A 21,460-nucleotide genomic window follows, 5' to 3' on the forward strand; every position below is an offset into this window, starting at 1 on the left:
TTAGTAATATACTATCTAGTAAAATATTTTTACTCTAGGTAGAGGCTTTACTTATTATAATATCTTTATTTAAGTTAGTTTATTAGGGAGGGATTTTTTAGGGGGTATTTAGCACTTACTTAGTTATATGTTTTTTTAGTATAACTAGGTTTTTTAATAACTAAGAGGTTTATAAGTTAGTATAGGATAATAAGATGTCTATAGCTTCTATATAAAGCTATATATATAGGTCTAGATACTCTTTTATGTTCTTAATAATTCTTTTTACTATCTAGATATTTAATCTTATCTAATATAGATTAACTATATTACTACTATCTAGTTTAAACCCTTTTTACTAGTTTATTATTCTATAGAAAGGTCTATTACTATTAAATTCTATAAATATAAGGGTATATATATTATTATAAAGGCTTTATAGTAGAGAATAAGTAACTTTATAATTTAGATTCTACTAAAGCTATATATATATACGCTATATATTAGTAATTTAGCCTAGCTATACTAGCCTTAGTATACTGTTTCTATAAGCTAATTCTTGTTAAGGTAGAGGGGTATTTTTACTATATCCTAGCAAAGAAAAATTTTAAAGGTGTAAATTAAGGTAGTTATACTACTACTTAATATAGCCTTCCTACTAGCTATTATAGATTTAATAGGAGAAGTAAGGCTATAATAGGTAATATAAAGTAATATAGTATAAAGGTAAAGTATAATAGTAGAGTAGTAAAATAAAGTAAATAATAATAAAGAGCTAAATAAATAGTATAAGACAAGAGCTAGGTATTTATATAAGTTATCTATTAAGGTTACCTTTTCTTATAAGAGGAAATAGGCAATAGGATATATACCCCTAGGTATATACCTAGACATATACTAACAAGGTAATCCTACGTCCTACCTGTCTATTTACTATATAAGGCACTTGTCCTATAACATAAATAGTCTAGCCTATACTACTTACTATCTATTAATAGTAAAGATTATACTATTAATATTAATAGCCTATATAACTTCTATTTTACCTTAGTTAAACCTTACTACACTAAGAAGAAAATAGGTAAGCCTACTAATATAAATCTTTAACCTAATTAACCTATAGATATTAACTATACTAGTAAATATATAAAAAATACTATTATTATTACTATAAGAATAAAAGCACTTATTTAAACTATAGCTTCTTCTTCTCTATAGTATACCTATAGGTAACTATATAAGACTTTAGTTAATATACTACTATAGAAAATAAATAAACCTCTCTTTACTACTTTTCTTTTTACTAAAGAAGAAGTTAACCTAGCCCTTATATAACAACTATATAACTAAGGTATTATTACTACACCTAGTAAGCCTTTTAAATAGTTAGGTAAAAGTAAGATCTAAGGCCTTATTAACTATAGTATATTTAAGATTATTATATATAATCCTTTTATTTACTAGGGCTATATCTTTAAATCTTACTTTATTAATAAAGTTAAAGGTAAAAATAATAAGCTATATAAGAAATTATAACTTATAGTATAAGGTTATAGTAATAATAGTAAAGAAACCTTACTAGTTTAGTTACCTATAATTTAGAGAGCTAGCTAGTGTATAATTCTTATACTTACCTCTTCTCTTATAGCTAATAGTAAAATAATATAGCTATAAGATATAATATAGGCCTATATATAGTTAACTTTATAACTTAACTATACTATTTATATATAATTTCCTTTTTAAATCTATAATTACTACCTTTAAGGCACTATTATAAAGGTAGTAAAGCTATTATATAGCCTTACTAAAGTAAGTACTTATTAGTAGGCAACCTATAACTACTACTACTATAAAAAGCTTAATATAGTTACTACTTTATATAACCTATACCTACTCTTTTTATCTATAAAAAACCTTAACTTTATAATAATTAAAATATAAACAGATAATATAATTAGCCTAACTAGTGTTAATTTCTTTAACTATAAGGATAATAAGCTTACTAAGGTAAAGCTTCTTATAAAAGAGAAAATTTTACTTATAGAGAATAAACCTCTAGTATTTAATAAAGGAATTATCTTATTAACTTTAGCTAAAAACACCTCTATTATACTTTACTAGAAAGGCTAAGGTATAAAGCTAAGACTTATTAACAAGAAATTACCTATAGCCTAGTAAAACTATATCTAGTAGTAAGCTTAAGGTATATATATTACTTTTATTTATTAGCCTAAAGTATACTTTAACCTATCTACTATAGCTTAGTATAAGAAGCTAGACAGTAAAGCTATTTAATAACTTAACTAAAGAATCTAGTAGTAAATAAATACACTTAACTATAGCTTTATCTTTATTCTCTTTAACTTACCTAATATAAAGCTCTTTATATTTATTAATAAATCTTTTACTAATAATTATAACTTAACTTTATAGTTAGGATTTATTATCTTTTTACTAATAAAAAAGTTAATAACTAGTAAAGTAAGTTTACTCTTTATAGTAATATCCTCTATTTCTTATTAACTAAATCTAAATAAGTAATATAAAGTGTTCTTATATTAAAAGTCTATAGTATAGTTATAGGCGTTAATATAGTATATACTCTCTTTATAACTATTATAATAGTAGTAAATAAGCTTAGTAACCTATTAATTCTTACTATTACCTATACTAACTTATACTTACTATATAAGTGCCTAGTAAAGTTAAGTACTACCTATAAAAAGTACTTAATAATTAATATTATAGTACTATAATAATTATATAAGTAATATAAGCTCTTTAAGGTATAATAAATCTATAGTAATAATAACCTTACTAATAGGTTTATAAAGTCTTTACTAAACTAAGCACTTAAGAGTCTTATTTCTTATAATAAAGCAAAGATATAAATAAAAGGATAAGTTATATAAATATAATAAGAAATAATAAAAATAATAAAATATAAGATAATAAGCACTTAAAAGAGAAAATAAGTTATATAAACTATATAAATTAATAGTAGTTAAATTTATTTAATATAAGTATATACCTTTAATAGCTATAGCTAAAAAAAAATATACTTAAATAAGATAGTATAAGCCTACTTTTACTAAGTAAATAGATAAATAAATTTATAGTAGTATATAACTATAAAAAGTATAATACTTTTACTTTTCTTATTTTTATTATATTTTTAGGCTTTTTAAGAGGAATAGGAGCACTAGTGACTTTTACTATATAAGAAAGTTACTAGTGTTAGTATATAGGTAATATAGCTAGAGGCAGTAGATTATATAATATACTACCTATTAGTAGAATCCTTTACCTTTGCCTACACATAAGGGTACTACTACACTTATACTCCTACTTTACCTTGTTAACTAGTTAACTATTAATAACCACAAATTTAACTACCTTTTCTTAACCTTTGTAATATTACAAGATACAGGATCCTATTAATTATCCAGTAAAAACCAACAAGAACACTTCTAAATATGTGACACTAGAACGCATACGCCTAGTTTAATGTTACTGTCAGAATCAAAATCTTGACGCCCAGCGCCTAAAAGGGGAAAACCCGCTATTCAGCTCATCTATTCTGTTCTACTGATATCAGCGTTTATTGTCTGATGAATACAAGACTCGTTACAAGCCTACTTTAGTGGTAATATCCGTGCCTGTGAAAGACTTCCCGCCCTGAGATCGCGGTGGCGTTCGCAGCTCTCTCTTGCTACCGAAGATCTCGCGAATCATCCTCTCATAAAACTGGCGCATACTCGGAACACAGGCGGTAAACACCCCTACACAGACTTCTATTTCCGTCCAGATGGTGGTCGGTGAAGAATCGACTGGACAATCAGTACTTTTTGCAAGGACTATAGGATTCAACCGACCTACCAGTGATATTCTTCGAATTGTAGGTATATACTATCAGTGCGTATAGACGATAAGCACTCGCGAAGGTGAGACTTCAAGATGTTGTTAGACGACCTGCAGAGGAGGATGGGATGAGTGTTCTGGGGAAGGGGATGTAGGGAGACTCACAAAACCCCCATGCAGAACATGGACATGACACCGAGCTTTTGGCGCAGTTTCATATTCAACCTCCATATTTGTGTGATGGGCAAGATGAGCATCCAAACATCCAGCGCGACGTTGATAACTCCATGGCTGAGTGCTAGATCGAGTTGGCGGAGGCAATATCCTGGGCGGTCCTGGGCCCAGAACTGCCAGGCCAGACTCAAAGGCTGACATTGGAACAACACGGTAAAGACACATACAAGACAGACAATCAAGTTGACAGCTTGCGTACCCCACAGCGTCAGTCGAATGCCGTCACCAGGGAATATTCGCAGAAGCATAAACAAGATTGATGTTTTGATCAGTGCCAATGATGCATAGTAGATGGCCTGGCTGATGTAGCCGATCTGTGTTTCAGTCAGAATTCGCCTCCATTGAGAAGTGAAAAAGGTCCATGGTGGGAGACAATACCAAGAAAAACCCATCTATTTGATCGAACGAAAGAGTCCAAAGGTTTATTCCCGCCCCGGTCCTCACGACTGACAACAGAGACCACTGTCAGCAATATCCTTGCACAACCCAGTTCCCGCTGCGTATTTCAAGACAACACCTACAGAAAATGTTTATTGGAATAAATGCAAGCATAAGGACCTTGGATCCGGGATCAGCTTTCCTCTGGCCAACGACGAGGAATGCTAAGCCTTACATAAGCTGGCACGATAGTGGCATCGTCAGCCCCCCAGGCCGACCATCTTCGGATCTTGACTATCATGCGTAGAATTACAGATATGGTGGGCGGTATGGTGAGTAGGCTGAGGCTCGCAAGCTTTACTCTTGGAGACTCGTCGACCTCGGACGAGTCGCAGCTTTTCGATGTGGTATTCGCTGTCACTAGTTGGCTTGTCAGACGCATGTTCGTTTTCAGCCTGCCAAATAACGGAGGATATGAACCTAAAGCTTCCTTGATCGTGCAGCCCGCACTGATGCAAGGCTCTACCAGTCTGGATAGTGTCGAGTCTTGGCAAAGGCATGTCTGGTTTGTTGCAGTGCATGTCGTCTGTGGGAGAGCCTGCAGAATGCAACGCAACTATGGTTGTTAACAGGAGCCTCGCAAGCAAGGCGGGAAAAAGGTGCTTCTTACTGCACATGGAGGGTACCCTCCACCTTCTTGTGCGAGGCCTACAGACAAGAGAGATGGAAGAAGCGTTAGAAGTGACGCTGGCCGCATGATCGGCTCTTCACTAGCCTCCCTTAGGAACCTGTTGAGTGCCCAGTCTGTCGCCCAATTGAAGTTTGCTTGAGCTTTCAAGCGAAAGTTCTCAACGCAAATTGCAAGAAAAGAAATGGGGAGAAAACAAAAAAAAAGATTGCAAAAGCTCCCGAAAACATTGAGGCCAAACGCTGTCAGACGTAACCGCTGCTTCCGCCCAACTTCTCAGTTAGAGAAGATCACTAATCACAGGCGATCTGGTGTGCGTTTTCAGAGTCCCCGGAAAATCCCACTTTCACGCCACTACAGCCGGATCGCCTTCGCATGCAGTGTAGCTCGTCGGGCTTGGGGGGGCTTTATTCCAGGTGGCAAACTCACCGGAGAGACATTGGTTATTTCAATGATTCCAATCGGGATGGTTGTCTGTTTGCGGTTTTCGGAAAGAGAACTGACCAGTCAGGGCTCTCGGCAGTTGTACTCGCGACAGATGTCGCTTACCATACACTTCATATGGGTATTTCTACCCTGTATTGTCCCATATGGCGCTTTTTAACAGACGTTGTGGCTCATCACACGCCCCAGTATGGCTTGACGATCTGATATTTAGTGTTATGCCTATTGTGTTGTTCCGATTGACGTTTGCAGACCGACCGAGGTGTGAGCCAAGGCCCGTCGAGTCCGGGAGTTCCAATTCCCAAAATGAGACAACCCTGACCAGATGAATTAGACCCTTGCAATCATACATAGGCTTTTTTTGCCTTGATATGGAATCACCCGAGCTACTATGTATTGATCTAAATTGAAAATAGGGGTATCTGTCCCAGGTCCCATCACTTGTCTTAAATCATCGCTGTAAATACATTCCAATCGCTATATACATTCTAATCGCTATATACACTTTAATCGCTATATACACTCTAATCGCTATATATACTCCAATCGCTATTGTTGGCATATGGGTGATGCGGCCGGAGGAGGTGTGTCACGTGACACAACGCCTACCGGCAGTATCCCCCACCCTTGCCCACGCGCAAGGGTGGTGCCGCACTTGCGCTCCCACTTCACCTTGCAACTAGTTAACTATCAACAACCAACAATTGACCACCTTTTCCCAACCTTCGTGATATCACGAGATAGGGATCCCCCATCAACTAACCAGTGAAAACCAACAGCTATATATACTCCAATCGCTATATATACTCCAATCGCTATATATACTCCAATCGCTATATATACTCCAATCGCTATATATACTCCAATCGCTATATACATTCTACATGCCCACCTATAAAAGGGAATAACAGGTAACTTGAATCTGTTCTTCTATAGGTTGCTCCGAGTGGGAGGCCGTTCCTTAGCACAGCAGCTCTGGTTGCCCGAGGTCAGCTGGGAACCAATATCCTTATTCGAGGGCACGTCGAGGGCCGGGTTGCCTGTGAAGAAATCAGAAGGCGTAATGTGCAGCTGCAGCATCTCGACGGGCCTGCGGAGAGTTTTTCGTTAGCGGGGAGACTCGATGATAACGCAGTCAAAGAAGGGTGTGAGGGGGGGGGGGGGGGAGAGGAGGGGTGAAACTAACATCACGGGCCAGTCCTCGACACGGGGGTTGTGCGTCAGCCCGAAGACGCTCCAGACCACGACGTCCTGGTCCAGAACGTCGTCGTTCCTGTCGGCGGCGTCCCGGACGCCGCCGACCTCGAGCCTGCTCTGCAGAGTGTACCGGCCGCCGGCGTAGAGCTCGTGGTCCTTGTACTTGGTCACCCAGAGGTGGTGGCGCGCGAACAGCGCGCGCTTGGACTGGATGCCGTTGGGGTCCGCGAGCAGCAGCTGCGTCGCGGGCGGCGTGATCTTGTACCCGACGGGCTTCCCGCTGACCGGGTTCGTCTTCCTCGGGTTCTGGATCTTGAAGACGCGGTTGCTCATCGGCGCCGCGTCGAAGCCGCCCGACGTGGCGATGGGCGTCTGCCTGACCTCGTACAGGTTGCCGTTGGGGTTCGTCCGCCGGTCCATCCTCAGGGGCAGGCTCTCCTCCTGCACGACCGTGTTCTCGTTGCCGTCGATGGCGGGGTCGATGCGCACGCAGAAGACGTGCTGGTGGTTCTGCGCCAGGGCGCCCGGGCTGACCACGTTGCCCCAGGGCGCCGTCTTGCCGGGGTCGATGTTGACGACCGACACGATGCCGGTGGCGCGGGCCTCGACGACGATGCCGGCCGCCTGGTCGAACTTGTAGTTGAAGATGTACTCGTAGTTGGCGAGCGTGATGATGAATTGGATAACGAGCTCGCGGCGACGGGTGACGACAGCGCGGCCGGTGCGCCAGTTGGTGTGCTTCCAGTTGATGCCGTTGTCCTGCTCGTGGAGGCAGATGACGTTCTTGCTCTCAGTGGCATTGCCCTTGACATCCGTAAGAACTCCGTCGAAATACTGTATCGCCCATTGTTAGCATCGAGAACCAGGCGAGATAACCTCGATGTGAGACATCACCTTGATGACACCAAGGCAGTCGCAGCCGAGAGTCAGGTTGTTGACGCAGTCGCCAAGACCACCGTCACCGAAGTCGAATGCCTGCTTACGGTGGAATGGCGGGCGAGGGTCTGCGTAGGGCACAGTCTAGGACAAAAAGAACGTCAGAACTCGGCCCCTCTCTCTCTCAAGGACTGGACAACGGAGGAGGAGGGGCAAAAGGCTCACCATGTCACTCATGCTCAGACGGTACAGCACCGGACGGCCGTCGTATCGGATGTCATGAACAACGGCGCCCTCGCGAGGGTTGAAGGTGACACGCATGCGCCACTTCTGCCACTGGATGAGGTTGTCGTCCGTGACCGAGAAACTGGGTCCTTCGGGCTGGGCCACGGTCAAGGGCTTGAGATCCTTGCGCGTACCGTTCGGCAACAGCTCTGGCACGTACTCGCTTCCCTTGCAATGGTCGACGACAGTAGCCGCGTGCGTCTTGCCCTTGTAAGCGTCACCCTTGCCGCCGGTGGCGAGCTCGTCGATGCGCACGACCTCCTTGGTGTGCGCGTCCATGATGGGGATCAGGGGCAGGGGGTAGGCGTAGAAGTTGGAGTCCGGGTTGCTGCTCCTCGTGTCCTGCGCGAAGATGAGGGCCTGGAATAGACGCTTGTCCCCGTCCGCCGGGTCGGGGCCGCCGTAGGGCCAGGGTTCGATGACCACCTCGAAGCCCTCTGGCAGCTTGAGCTCCGCGATCTTCTCCTTGAAGAGGGCGGAACTCTCGACAACCTGAGCAAGGGTCTCAAACTCGAATCTGGGCCGCCCATGCACGTCAGTACACGAGTCGCAGGACGCGGGTAAGTCGGGGAAAGGTGGGCTTACACTGTCAAGCTTGCCTGGTGCTCGGAACCAATGACCTTCTGGTCTACCATCTTACCCAGGCCGAGGTCCACAATGGACTCGGTGTACTGTGCTTTGCTGGCACCGCCAATGACATCGTAAAAGACCTGTGCGCACCTCGCTGGTCTCGGTGATGAAGCTGTGAGTTTCCCAGAGTGTTCGAGGTCCAGGAATTCCAGAACCTCGGCCTTTGGTGGTTCCCAAACATAAATTTGTCTAAAGTCAAGGACAAACCCGTCGTGTGCTGCGAGGACAATGTCTCGGGCTTGGTTGGTCTCTTCGAGAGATAGTGCAGACAAGGGGTGAGGAGTTGATGCCATTGTGAATGAGAAAGACGCTGATGAGTTGGCAGGCGACGTCGTGGGTGCGAATCCCGATAATGAGCAATCGTGTTTATGAAAGCTTGGAAGCGCGAAGGACCACGACTTTCGAGCGCTCAACTCATCAGCTTCTATATTGGACGATTGGACAGTCATTCCGCGAACTTGGGCAGACGGTGCGAGATCGGAAACGGTTCCAGTTCCGAGTGCTGCTGGCTGAACAGCTCGGAACCATGGGACGGACCCTTCAAGACAAGGATCACTCACGACCCATCGTTCTTATCTCTTGCCCCCCCCAGCGTGGGGAAATAGGCTACGAAAGTCAAGTCAAGAAACCCACGTCTGGAGGCTTGTCGGAGCCGCTCATTCGATTGGTCGCTGATTATGATGCCGTTACTGATTGGATCCAACCGCCGAAGATAAGGCACTGGAATACCAACTTCAGTAACAGCCGTGATAGAACGTTGTCTCCGTTCCGGGGGGGGGCCTTGCCCACAGCAATACTTGGAAACTTGTGACAATTCAAACGATAAGCTCGAGCATGCAGTTACGTCGTATGTAGTAGTCATGGCGTACATAACTCGGGGAGGGGGACGCCTGATACACGGGGATGAACCCTATAGGAACCAGATTAGGACTGCACTGCAGACCAACCCAGAACTCCTTGACACAATGAGCAACGACACGGAGAAAGACGCCGCAACTCTGGCCAAGGTCAACTCTCACCAAGACGTTGCCGATGGTGGCGACGACGACTACCGACTCGCCCAGCTCGGGCACGCGCAGGAGCTGGAGAGACGCTTCTCGCTGCCCGCCCTGGGAGCGTTGTGTCTCTGTCTCATGGCGACTTGGGAAGCTCTGTCGACTGTCGTCGCACCAGCTCTAGTCAGCGGCGGCGCGCCTTGCCTCTTTTACAACCTGTACGGTTTTTTTTTGTTTTTGTTTTTTTGACGATACCGCTTCGTGGGTTGTTGCAAAGCGGCGAGACTGACACGGGCGCCATCAGCATTCTTTCAACCCTTTGCACCGTTTGCATCGCCTCATCGCTCGGAGAGATTGCTTCCATATACCCAACTGCCGGAGGTGAGTAAACCATCACAAGGGGCCTCCTCCAGCTTCGAACTCAGGCGGGGCGCGTTGTTGTTTTTTCTTCTTTTTCCTCTTTGAAGACTTTGGTGCCGGGGAAAGAAACTTGACAACTAATGGGGTTTCCTTTTTTTTTTTTTCCCTTGTCCAGGCCAATACCACTGGGTTGCAGCACTATGCCCATCATCGACTCGTTCCGCGGCCGCCTTCGCAACCGGCTGGATCTCCGTCGGCGGCCAAGTCGTCTTGACCTCGTCCGCCGCGTTCGCGGCCGGCCTCCAGACCCAGGCCCTCATCGTCCTCAACGACGGCTCTTATACCCCGGCACGCTGGCAAGGCATGCTTTTCTACTGGGCCATCCTGGTGTACGCCATGGTCGTGAACATCTGGGGCCACAGGCTTCTGCCGACGGCGAACCTGGTTTCCGGTGAGCTGCCCTGTTTCGTCCCCCCCCTTTCCCAAGTCCGGCTCGTTGACCATATGTATACATGTCCCTAGGCGTCCTCCACGGCCTCGGCTTCCTGGTCATTCTCATCGTGCTCGGCGTCATGGCGCCCAAGAACACCGCGTCGTTCGTGTTTAAGGAATTCGCCAACTCCAGCGGGTGGGAGAGTGACGGCGTTTCGTGGCTTGTCGGGCTCATCAGCGCAGTCTATCCCTTTCTCGGGTAAGGTCCCCCCCCACCGCCAATCTTCTCGTATAATATACTTTCTCCTGACGACCCTGTGTAGCTATGACGCGGCATGCCACCTGGCCGAGGAGATGCCCAACGCAAGCCGGCACGTTCCCCTCGCCATGGTCGGCAGCGTCGTCGTCAACGGCCTCATGGGCCTCGTCTTCGGCACCGTGCTGCTCTTCTCCACGGGCCCCCTAGAGGCGCTCCTCTCGACCCCGACCGGGTTCCCGTTCATGCAGATATTCCTGGACGTGACCAGGTCCCCCGCCGCCGCGACGGTGCTGTCCGTCATGATCGTCCTCACCGCCACCGCGGCCACCGTGGCCGGCACCACGTCCACCTCGCGGACGCTGTGGGCGTTCGCCCGCGACAAGGCCACGCCCTACGACCGCCACCTCAGCAGGGTCGACAGCCGCCAGCGGATCCCGGTGCACTCCGTCGTCCTGGTGACCGTCCTGCAGATGCTGCTGGGCTTCATCTACCTCGGCAACACGACGGCCTTCAACGCCATCCTGTCAATGTCCATCATCGGCATGTACGCCAGCTACATCTTGCCCATCGTCTACATGCTTGCCCACGGTAGGAAGAACTTGAGCCCTTCCGACTACGGCCCTTTCAAGTTGGGCCCCGTGCTGGGTCCTGTCCTGAACATCATCAGTCTCGTATGGATGACCGTTGTCATCGTCTTCAGCACCTTCCCCTCGGCGATGCCTGTCACGCCACAGAACATGAACTATTCCGTCGTCGTGATGGCGGGATGGCTGTTCTTTGGCGTTGCCTACTATCTCTCTTTTGGCAAGAAGAAGTTCGAGGTGCCAGTCTTTGGTAGCAATGTAGTGAACGGCGTCTCTGTTTCCGCGGGTGTCTGAATTCGCTTTTTCTTTTCTTTTTTTCTTCTTTTTTTTTTTTTTCTAGACACCTTTTGAATAGTACCACACTCTAATTATACCTCAAAACACTCGGAACTTGATCAGCCTCGTCATTCATATGAGCCCTTGGAACCGTCGTGAAATCTCCTCTGGGCCGCCAAGCGGCGTGCCATGCTCATTGGCCCCGAAGAACCCTACGGGAAAATCCGACGGCGCCGGATGGCCCGCATTCGCGTGCCCGAACGCGTCGAAGAGGTCCAGCAGGTCGTTTCCCATTGTGAACATGTCCGGTATCGGACCATCCGCATGATGACTCGCGTCGTAGGCGTCCCACTGGCTTTCCGCCCGCCTCCCTTCCCGCTCGTCTTGGTTGACGGCGTGGTCCTGGGCCGCCCCGTCCGGCCTTGCGTCTGCCGGGCCCTCGTCGCCGTTTCCCGCCGCCGCCGCACCCGCCGCCGCCGCTCCCGCCGGGCCGTCTCCCTTGTCCGGGTCGCTCCGCAGGCCCAGCGACTTGACGCTGGGGAGGAGGCTGCGGATGGTCTTCCACAACCTCCGGCTCGCATGGCCGTGGCGGGAGAAGCCCTTGACCAGCTGGACGGCTTTCGAAAAGGGTTCCTTGCACGGTTCCGTGAAGACGCCTGGCGCGTGGCACACGGCCAGGAGGATCACGACCAGTGCGCTCATGAGGAAGTAGTTGAACGCGTTCTGCTGCCGCGCGTAGATGTCGCTCGTGTCGTTCAGGTGGACGAGCACCTGGACCGAGTCCAGCGCGATCTCGGTCACGAGCTTCGCGCTCTGCATGTCCGCCTTGATGCTGGCGGTGCTGAGGACGTGGTGCCGGTGGATGAGCATCCGCATCTGGTTGCCACGGAGGTAGAGGAGCGTTCGCAGGCGATGCATGCTGCGCGGCTGGGCCCTGGGAGCAAGACCCAGTCTCGGGTGGCGGAGTTGCAAGTCGGCGGGTATCGCGCCGAGCCAGTTCAGCGTCATGAAGTCCAGGAACGCCACGGTGTCCCTGGGGATGAACTGCGACGGCGACTCGAACGGCGGGAGTGCCTCCCAGACTTTGGAACAGAGCCTGCCGTACGCAATCATGCACCGAAGATATGGATACTCGTCTCCCTGTAGCAGGTCTGTCAGTCGTCCGGTCCAGAGCGGCGCTGATGCACGGAGCGGCGTGGACTCACTGGCTCGGGCAACTCGGGGTCGACGTCCCTGTCAACGATTCCGAACGACAAGCTTGTACCGAAGCTCCAGCGACGGTCCAGAACATAGACGCACCAGAAGCACCGCAAAGCCCGCTCTCTCTCCTCGGGGTCTTTGAAGTTCTCCATGAGGATGGCCCGTCGATGCAGCCCCATTTCCAGCACCTCTCGCCCCGAGATGCCAATGGACCTCCAGGCTAGCAATTCCTCGCCGCAGTGGAACCAGTAGATGCTCTAGGCGTGGTCAGTCGCAGGCTTCAAGAGCAAGTTGAGCCACGCTCGTCAAGGGACTCTCGGGTCGGGTCATACCAGCATGGTCATGATTTGCAGCTCTTTCAAGTCTATGAAGGCGTCTCCGGAAACGCGGCAGACAACGGGCTCCACTGAGTCGACGAGTTTCGTGCTGATGGCATTCTGCCCCTGGGCATCCATCACTATGGACGTGGCGATTGCGACTTTGACGATCTGGACGTCTTTGAGTTCGATTTGGGGACGGTCCTCGACAGACTGGCTGTGCGGGTCCCTGGCATAGTCGAGGATACGCGGCAGGTTGGCCAGAATGTCTCCAATGTCACTAAAGGGGTAAACCGACTCGATTTCTTCTTGGTAGACATCGAGCAGCCGGACGACCTCGTCGAATCCCAAGGTCAGAAGAGGGTCCGGGTCCGGGTCCGGATCCTTTCGGGTCGACGAAGACGGCGCATAGCGGTCTGCGGCCTCGGACGGCGCCCTCGTCGCCGAGGCCGCGGGAGACGCGGAACCGCTCGGCGGCGAGGCGTCGCGCGCCTGGACAGGCACGCGCGAGAGGGACGACTCGGCTATGCGGAGGCTGAAGGTGGACCTCGTGGGGCCGACGAACTGAGGCTCCCTCGGCTCGCTGGGCCGGCGGGCCGACTCGCTCGCGTACAGAGGGCTCGGCAGCGTAGGGCCGCCGAGGGTCGCCGGTGACCGCGTGCTGACGTGGGCGATCTTGCCGGTGAGTTCCCTGAGGGACGACGTCAACGTGGCGACCTGCTCCCGGAGGACGGCGACCTCGTCGCTGAGTTTCTTGTACTGGAAGCCGGCGGGCGCGATCAACGCGGAATGGTCCTCTGCGGCGCCGTTGCGACCACCATCGTACGGGGTGATGGGCTCGTCCCTCTCGTGCGTGAGCCCGCGTTCTCTTATCGGCGTCTGTTGCGGGCCCGGGACGAAGACGCACTCGCCTCCGCTCATGAGACATCGCCGGCAAGCCGACCAGCTGTCTTCCTTGATGCACTTGAGCTTCCGCCTCTTGCATTCGTTGCTATGGTCCGTCCAGTTAGCCGTGGTACCTACGAGCCGAATACAGTATCAATCAGTGGCAGATGCATCGCCATACCACGCTACAGGGGTGTATTTTGCCCGTTTGGACCTCTGGCTCTCGCCCGAAGCAGACCCGGGGGCGGCGCGCTTCTGGGCGGATGCGGAGCTTGCCGCCGTCGATTGCGGCGCCACGGCTGCCATCACGTCGGGTTCCGAGGTCATTGTTGCGCGGGCAGGCCGAAGCTCGGCGATTTTTGGCGGGGGGAATGCAAACCAGCGGAAGTGGTCGGAATCGTGGAGCGATGTGGGTGTTGATAAAATGGAATGGTTCCGAGCGCGGGAAGCGTGCGTTCCGGTGAGCACGGGATTTCCTAACTCATCCGTCAATCACCCTTATCTCGCATTCCGATGTTACAGATGTCCGTACAACAAGTTAGTCGCTGATAAGGACCGACCAGCAAGCATCTCTCCGACGCTAATCCAACAACAAAGTGATGGATGGCAAATGACTACTGTTACTTCACTATCGTGACTGACCGTCTCATTTCGCTAGTGGTATTAGAACTCGATGTTCTGATGAGGCACAAGCGGCTTAGGGTTAAGCAGTGGCGAACTAGACCGGTAAGAACTTGCACTCTCTCGTCGCTAATGCTTATCTTTCTAGGCAAATCTTCACAGCCAGCTAGTCTTACAAGGTTTGCCAGGCCCTCCTCTCTTTTTCTTGTTCGTTGTTATCTAAACAGTACAGTCCGCCAGGTTTCTAAATGTTAGCGTGGTGAAATGACCCGGAAACCCACAAAAAGGTTGCTTTTCTTCTACATCTTATAGGAAGAATACCTCTACAGAGTTGTTTGATCTCTTGGGTGTATCTCTAGATGGACTTGATTTAGCTGTAGAAGGACTGACTCGATGCTTCGTAGGAATACTGCGTAGAGTGTGCTTGTTTATACAGACCATACGTGTAAGCGGGGGGCTCGTAACAAGCTAACATTTAGAACCCCACACGCCGTGTTTGGTCACTCCCAAACACTACAAGCTTCCTATCTGCTCCTGCAAAACCTCGAAACACACAACGTCAGACGACTGTTGACCACCGTCGGCAATTACCGCGCGTTGGAGAGGAGGGGCAAGGGGGAAGCCCTCGATCCTCAATAAGGCGAGCATTAACGCGGATGTAAACATCAGCACCAAGAGCCACCGAACGATTCTTTGGCTGCGGGAGGAGGGCGCAGGGGTGATAGGATATGGTACTATGCCTGGGGAGGGCCAATAATGCACAGGACAGAAAAAACGACTTGTACAGAGTACACAAGAAGCGATATAGCAAAGTACTCCGTAGATATGTCTCAACTAGTCAACGTCTTACAAACAAAAGGGGATCACACGCCCTTTTCCCCTCAACATGCTCCGCTAGCGTGGAAGAAGAAAAAAAGAAGAAAAAAAGCCACCATAAATAGAAACCGAGCACATGCATTTTTCCAGCTCCCGGTCCCATTCCCGCTCTACAAACCATCTGCCGGACGAAGCTGGCAAAGGGGACGGGGGTCCGGTGTATACCGATCCGGCCGTACCATGGTCCTTGAGGTGCCAATGTTCCCCGAAGTGGGTTTCGGTAAAAGGGGAGCGAGGGGTTTAGACTCTCCAGACTCTTCAGATCAAGTTTGACTCGAGAGAAAGAGAGACTGAGAGAGAGAGAGAGAGAGCAGAAAATAAAATAAAATAAAACAAAACCAGGAAAGATGGCCACGTTCGCCCACGCGATTGGTCCGGGTTTGCCTTCCCCCTCTCCCCCAATCGCCATGGCACACAAGAGGGATCCGAGGGCGCGACATCTCCATCTCGCTACCGAAGAAAAAACCAACAAGTCTTTGACCGCCCGGGTTATTTGCTCGTTGCTTTAATGCCGCGCCCGCCCGCCCCGCTCCCCCTCGGGGGCACGGGCGACGAATATTATCCGATGTAGGTGCCGGTATCCATCCGTATTTTTTGCGGACTTTTCCCGATGCCCCCCCTCCCTCCCTCTTGGCCTGGGTCTAAATGGCTTCGGCTTTTCTCGAGGGGCCTTCGTCCCCTTCGGATCCGGGGGAGGAAGGTGGTCCGGGTGGGCGGGGGACGCTGGCGATGTATGATGCACAACACTCACGCTCTACATTCTTCAAAGGGGTAACCGTCGGTTGCATTCATGTGGACGAGTTCCAACCCCCCCCTGGTACTCCGCGCTGCCGTCACCGCTCCTGAGACCCCCCCCCCCCCCCCCCCTAGTAGTCCCTGACCCATCCCCAGTTTCCCCCCAAACATCGGCTCTGCGGTTCACCACGTTTGACCAACTACGCCGAGTAACGAGGATGACGCAGGAGCTCGGGGGGGTCGGGTTCGGCGCCCGGGGCCCGGGGGTGATGCTTTACAGGCTTTGGATGGGAGTCGGCAAACCCGGAAACTCTACACTTCCCGAGTCATGCGCCTGCTCTACTACTAGTCTACTACACTCTCACAAGGCCGAATTCAGAAGCTGATACCATTGGTGACTTCTTGGGCGCTGAACACCCGATTCTTGTTTGTGCTATACACTCTTCGGGGCACTGCTCGAGTCCTTTCGCTATCCAACGAAAGCGTATGCAGTGCGCTTTACCCAACCGACCTCGTGGTCCTGTGTATATACATACCATACATGCCTATGCCGCAGGGCATCCCAAGCGCCCGCCCCCCCATCTTCCGGGCCCAAATCAGACCGGGAACGAGACGTACCATATCCCCAACACCTTGCAAATAAACGTCAAAATCTTCTAAAAACAATCCTCCTTGCGGAGGGTAAAAACGCCTGTACAGTCCATGTCAGGAGTGACATGCCTATCCCGTGACCCACAGCGCCCTTTTGGTACCTGAGGACTTTGCGTCCTATGTACAGCTTCTTTCCAACCCAGGGTACACTCTCGAAGCATCGTGAAGAGGCGTGGAGTGCTGTCATCGCACTTCATTGCCCATATAAAACGTATCGCCCCCCACTCTTGAACACATCAAGGAAATAGAGAAAACATTCGGGTAAAAAATAAACGGGGGGGCAGCAATTGGGCCGGCTGAGTAGATGCAGTGCATCCGTGTTCCCACCAAGCCAGCATCCAGCAACCCTTCATGTGTACTGAGCATGATGTCACAACATTGACCAGTAGAAGAAGCGAGGGCCTTTCTCTCTCTCTCTCTCTCTCTCTCTCTCTTCATTGTCGTGTTTTTTCAATTTTGCTTGGCCTTGCAGATCGCATGTTGGTGGGCAGATGTTGGGCAGGCTTCGCGTCATGCAAAGGGTGTGCAGTCAGCCCAATGGGTGCCTGAGCGCTGCCTAACGGCGATCCGAGCCACAAGCAGGGGAGGGATGCAACACGAAGAGAGGGAGAGACAGAGAGAGAGAGAGAGAGAGAGAGAGAGAGAGAGAGAGAGAGAGAGAGGAAGAAATACAATCCATAACCGAGAGGATCGGATCGAGGAGATGCAAGACGTTCCAATCAGTAAGCGACGTAACCGTCGAAGCCTTCCGCGAGTGGGTCCTGGAAGGTGGTTGGTGTTACGGTGTTTGAGGACGAGATGGAAAAGGCCGGCTCGTGCGACAGGCCGTTCATTGGCGAGTTCTGTGTAAAAGGCGAAAAGGCGAACGCTTCCGATGCCGACGAGAGCGGCATGTTGCAGACGGCCAGGTAGGGGGCCTGAGACGTATCGATGGCCGCAAGTTCGGGCATGTGGTAGGAAGTCGTGAAACCACCCATGTCGTACGTCATGTTCTCGCCCATATGCCCGATGGACAGGTCCATCGACATGGAGGGGTCGAACTGTGCGGCTGCGGCGGCGGCGGCCGCCGCCGCCTCCTCCTCGTCCTCCTCCTGGGCCTCGGCCTCGGCGGCCTCGTCGTCGGCGGTGACAAACACCTCCTCCATCCACTGCTTGAGCTCGTTCATTGGGGGCCAGTCTCCGCCGCCCTTGCCGCCGCGCTTCTCCTCGTCGTCGCCCCTCTTGTTCTTGCCGCGAGGGGTCTTGGGCTTGAAGTGGGTGCGGCGGAGGTGGGCCGCGGCGTTGTAGTAGGCTCCGTACTGCTTGCGGGCGACGCACTGCTTGCACTTTGACAGCGCGTTGATGGCCTGGACGCCGGTTTGGATGCCGACCGTGGAAGGGTCGCGGCACACAAACTTCTTGACGATGCCCTCGTGCTTTGCGTTGATGTGTCTCCGTAGCTCATGGTCGCCGCGGAAGCCGTCAGGGTGTTCGTTGCACATGTCGCAGAACACCTTGGGATGCTTGGGGCGAGTGTAGGTGCCCTTGGCCACGGCAACCTTGCCCTCCTTCTTCGCAGCAGCGGCGGCGGCGGCGGCGGCGGAGGACTGAGACGACTTGGCAGCTTCCAAAGGCTTGGGGCAGATCTTGGTCCGGTGGGCGTTCTGAATCTGCTGCAGGCGAGCCTCCTTCGCCCGGCGCTCAGTAGTAGACTTGGTGGAGGCGGTGCTGTTGGCGGAGACGGAACGCTCCATCATCGAAGAGCCCTGTGAGAGGAACTGGTCTTCCATGGGCGACTGCTGGCCATATCGCGGCGAGAGGCTGGCGCCGGCCCCGACGTAAGCGAGGAAGCTATCCGGCTTGCCGTTGGGCGAAGTGCCGGTCGGCGGGACCGCGTACACGTCAGGAGTCATGTAGTCGGCCACTTGCGACTGGGTCGAGTTGATTCTTGCCATCTCGAAGGCGCCAGCGAGGGACTGGTTGTCAAAGCGGTTATCGAAGGAGCTGTTCTCCCTCGTCAGGGGCATCGTCTCGGCGGCAGAGGTACCGGAGCTCATGGACGGGCAAGCGGAAGTGATCAGGCTGGCCTGGGAGTTGCGGCCGTCGTAGGGGTTCAGGTAGCTCTGCTGGGGCGGGGGGATCATGGCGGGAGATGGTATCTCATCATGTGCAGCCAGGTAGTCGGCGATGTTCATACCAACGCCGGGGTCCATAAAGGCTGCATGTTCTTCCACTGGCGAGAGGCCGGGATGACGGCGGTTCGACGGCGTGCTCTGCAGAGACGACTCGAACAGGACGTGGGGGTCGTCTTGGCCTTGGTAGAAGCGGTCCATCATGGTGTTTGGGTTATTTGAAGTCTGGAGGGGCTGCAGAGGACCCTTTGCAACAAAGGGGATCGACTTCTCCGACCTGTGGGAGGCGCTCCTCGCCATGCCCGTCATGGGCGCTGCACGGGGGTGCTGCTGTGACATGACTCTGGCGCGCTTGACGGGATGCGGTGAGTCGTCACTGCTGCGCTCCTGCAAGCTCGTTAGCACGGACGGGACTTGATTCACGGCGTAGATGACGGTGGGTGGAGCAGTACCATCATTCTCGTGGGTGCGGCAGAGTAGCCCATGTTGGACTTGCTCCTGGGTATTGTGGCCCGGCGGCCCAGCGAGACGCTGTTTGACTGTTGATGTTGCTGCTGCTGTTGTTGCTGTTGCTGTAGAATGAAGGCGGCAGCGGCAGCATCAACATGGAAGTCACCTTGGACCGGGAGCAGGCTCACGGGATTGCTCTGGGCAGGGAGCGGTGCAGGTGCATTTTGCTGGATGAGGAGGTTGTGGAGGTTCGCCAGTTCTTGCTGCTTCTGGTGCATCTGGCGTTGTATCTCTTCAACGTTCTGATAAGGATGGCTCATGTCGTCGAACAGGCGGGGTTTGGTTCGTGCCGAGGTGTGTTGAATGAAGCTTGACGGGCGTCAACTCGGTGCAGGGTTGTGATATTCCGGGGCGGTTCCGAGTCAATACGGGAGTGCGTGTTCGGCAGCGGCAGGTGGGCAAAGTGCAAGTGACAGGCGCGGGATTGGTGGTGCAGCCTCGTTCTCTTGTCTTTTGGGCACATCCAAGGGCCCCCGAGTGAGGATGGTGGAAGCTCGACGGGGATAGTTGTCCGAGGGGTAGACAAGCAAACAAGCGAGACGAGACAAGAGTTTTGTTGGTTCGTCGTGTCTGAGAAACAATGAGCCCGGCAGCTGTGAATTTCGTTTGTTTCTTCCGCCGAGGCTCTTTTCTCCAAGAGGGGGTGGGTGTTTGGTCCTCTGTTGGGAGACTCCAAAGATGTGTGCGAGCAGTAGGTTTCCAAGTTTGACTTGGAAGGCGAGGCGAGGCGAGGCAAGTCGATGGAACAGGGAGGTTGTGGCTTCGAATAGGAAGACAATCGTAGGAGGATATGAGAAGGCGGATGGCGCGAAGCCAGTGGTTTAAAGAAGTCGAAAGGATCAGCAGCGCAATGAATGTCCAGTCATGGAAGTGAGGCTTTGCGGCGTCTCCACAGCGAGCTGGTAATGTCGGTGGGACAGGCAAGACAGAGCACGCTAGACGAGCAGGGATGGAGGAGGAGGGATGGAGGGTGTTGGGTGAAGATGGTGGTCGAGGTGGTGGTACATGGTAGTTTGATGGATGGATGGATGGACGAATGGAAGGGAAAGGGGGGGGTGTACTTTGCGATGATGATGATGATGATGAGAGGTGTGGTATGTGTGGTCTGTGTGTGTGTGTGTGTGCTTGCGTTTTCGAAGTTGAAGGGGGAGGGGGGTACGAAGAGGGGGGGTGTGTGAGTGTATGGGATGAATGAATGGAGAACGAGGTGTGGCCGGTGGGCGGTGAAGGGTCGGGCTGAAGAGGAAGAAGTAGAGGAAGAAGAGGGGGGGGGCAAGAGGCAGAAAGAGAGACGATGATAGGATGGATGGGTGAATGGGGGAGGAGGGTATGATTGGGAGAACGAGAATGAGGGAGAGAGAGATGGACGAGGATGCGAACTTGGTGGTGGTGATGGTGATGAGCTGGCCAGCGTGGAGCTGCATCATGATTGGCCCGTCATTCCAGGACTAAATATTACATTCTGACAGATATATTTGTACTCGGTACCGTATGGTATGTTATGTATGGTACGGATGGATCCAATGCCCAAGGTGCTTACATAGTCTAAGCACCCGAGTCTCTCACGTGTTCTTCTCCGTCTGTCAGTCTTCCCATGTCCCGAATTTCATTATACTCCTCTTTTCTTTTTTCCTTCTTGTTTTTTACTATCTGTTTACACTTTCACCGGGATTCTGACTGCCATTGCAGGCATGACGCCATGCGCCTGGGTTCGGGTGTTATTCTGCTCGGCGGGAAAAGTGCGGTGAGAGGAGTGAGAGGGAGAAAGACAGGAATGGGGGGAGGGGTGTGGGACGAGCGATGATAGGCACGAGCCAAGAATACCTATACATGTACCTAATCCCGAACGGTACGTATCTTTCAATGTCACACACAAGAGCCGAAAGCTGGAGCAGGAGCTGGAGCAAAGCAGAGCTGGGGGCAGGAGCTGGGCCGGGACAGGAGCAGGAGCAGGAGGGGAGAGCAGGAAGGAGCAGGACACTGCTACGAACCGGGTCACACCAGGCCGGATGAGGACGGACCGCAGCCCCCCCCTAGAGCATGATTCGACGGTAAGGTAGGCAGGTAGGTAGG

General features: G+C 51.0%; 6 protein-coding genes across 6 annotated transcripts; 1 reads left to right on the plus strand and 5 right to left on the minus strand.

The window, feature by feature from the left end:
- Nucleotides 1-3,551: 3,551 nt before the first annotated feature.
- On the minus strand, nucleotides 3,552-5,660 carry LY79DRAFT_613089 (uncharacterized protein). Its single transcript, XM_060561959.1, has 8 exons — nucleotides 5,126-5,660; nucleotides 4,936-5,071; nucleotides 4,691-4,875; nucleotides 4,599-4,635; nucleotides 4,456-4,523; nucleotides 4,009-4,391; nucleotides 3,862-3,932; nucleotides 3,552-3,812 (listed from the first exon to the last, which is right to left on the minus strand). Exons 1-8 carry the CDS (start codon nucleotides 5,210-5,212, stop codon nucleotides 3,610-3,612), a joined length of 1,170 nt encoding a protein of 389 aa, XP_060410833.1. The 5' UTR covers nucleotides 5,213-5,660; the 3' UTR covers nucleotides 3,552-3,609.
- Nucleotides 5,661-6,517: 857 nt separating this feature from the next.
- On the minus strand, nucleotides 6,518-8,868 carry LY79DRAFT_582278 (copper amine oxidase; the record flags this gene model as incomplete). Its single annotated transcript, XM_060560247.1, has 5 exons — nucleotides 6,518-6,677; nucleotides 6,774-7,618; nucleotides 7,679-7,804; nucleotides 7,886-8,462; nucleotides 8,531-8,868. 5 exons carry the CDS (start codon nucleotides 8,866-8,868, stop codon nucleotides 6,518-6,520), a joined length of 2,046 nt encoding a protein of 681 aa, XP_060410834.1.
- A 672-nt stretch (nucleotides 8,869-9,540) lies between these two features.
- LY79DRAFT_522057 (amino acid permease) lies at nucleotides 9,541-11,499 on the plus strand (the record flags this gene model as incomplete). Its single annotated transcript, XM_060555413.1, has 5 exons — nucleotides 9,541-9,788; nucleotides 9,875-9,951; nucleotides 10,106-10,381; nucleotides 10,453-10,621; nucleotides 10,686-11,499. 5 exons carry the CDS (start codon nucleotides 9,541-9,543, stop codon nucleotides 11,497-11,499), a joined length of 1,584 nt encoding a protein of 527 aa, XP_060410835.1.
- Nucleotides 11,500-11,613: 114 nt separating this feature from the next.
- LY79DRAFT_592633 (fungal-specific transcription factor domain-containing protein) lies at nucleotides 11,614-14,189 on the minus strand (the record flags this gene model as incomplete). Its single annotated transcript, XM_060561450.1, has 4 exons — nucleotides 11,614-12,621; nucleotides 12,687-12,938; nucleotides 13,014-13,989; nucleotides 14,065-14,189. 4 exons carry the CDS (start codon nucleotides 14,187-14,189, stop codon nucleotides 11,614-11,616), a joined length of 2,361 nt encoding a protein of 786 aa, XP_060410836.1.
- A 1,128-nt stretch (nucleotides 14,190-15,317) lies between these two features.
- On the minus strand, nucleotides 15,318-16,225 carry LY79DRAFT_563260 (uncharacterized protein; the record flags this gene model as incomplete). The annotated part of the gene is made up of 1 exon (XM_060558539.1): nucleotides 15,318-16,225. A coding segment is annotated over exon 1 (404 nt), but the record flags the coding sequence as incomplete, so codon positions are not given.
- Nucleotides 16,226-17,485: 1,260 nt separating this feature from the next.
- Nucleotides 17,486-19,647, minus strand: LY79DRAFT_522109 (uncharacterized protein; the record flags this gene model as incomplete). Its single annotated transcript, XM_060555417.1, has 2 exons — nucleotides 17,486-19,264; nucleotides 19,330-19,647. The coding sequence occupies 2 exons, from the start codon at nucleotides 19,645-19,647 to the stop codon at nucleotides 17,486-17,488; spliced, it is 2,097 nt and encodes a 698-aa protein (XP_060410838.1).
- Between the last annotated feature and the right edge of the window lie 1,813 nt (nucleotides 19,648-21,460).

Source organism: Colletotrichum navitas (genome assembly GCF_030913465.1).
Source record: "Colletotrichum navitas strain CBS 125086 chromosome Unknown LY79scaffold_62, whole genome shotgun sequence".
Classification (NCBI taxonomy): Eukaryota; Fungi; Ascomycota; class Sordariomycetes; order Glomerellales; family Glomerellaceae; genus Colletotrichum; species Colletotrichum navitas.

Excerpts from the sequence above, each read along its gene's own strand:
- LY79DRAFT_613089 (XM_060561959.1), bottom strand. The coding sequence starts at position 5,212 with ATGCGGCCAGCGTCACTTCTAACGCTTCTTCCATCTCTCTTGTCTGTA. Across the intron at positions 5,072-5,125 it reads GAGGGTACCCTCCATGTGCA|TTGCGTTGCATTCTGCAGGC; the intron begins GTAAGAAGCACC and ends TAACAACCATAG. Across the intron at positions 3,813-3,861 it reads CAATTCGAAGAATATCACTG|TCGATTCTTCACCGACCACC; the intron begins GTAGGTCGGTTG and ends CTGATTGTCCAG.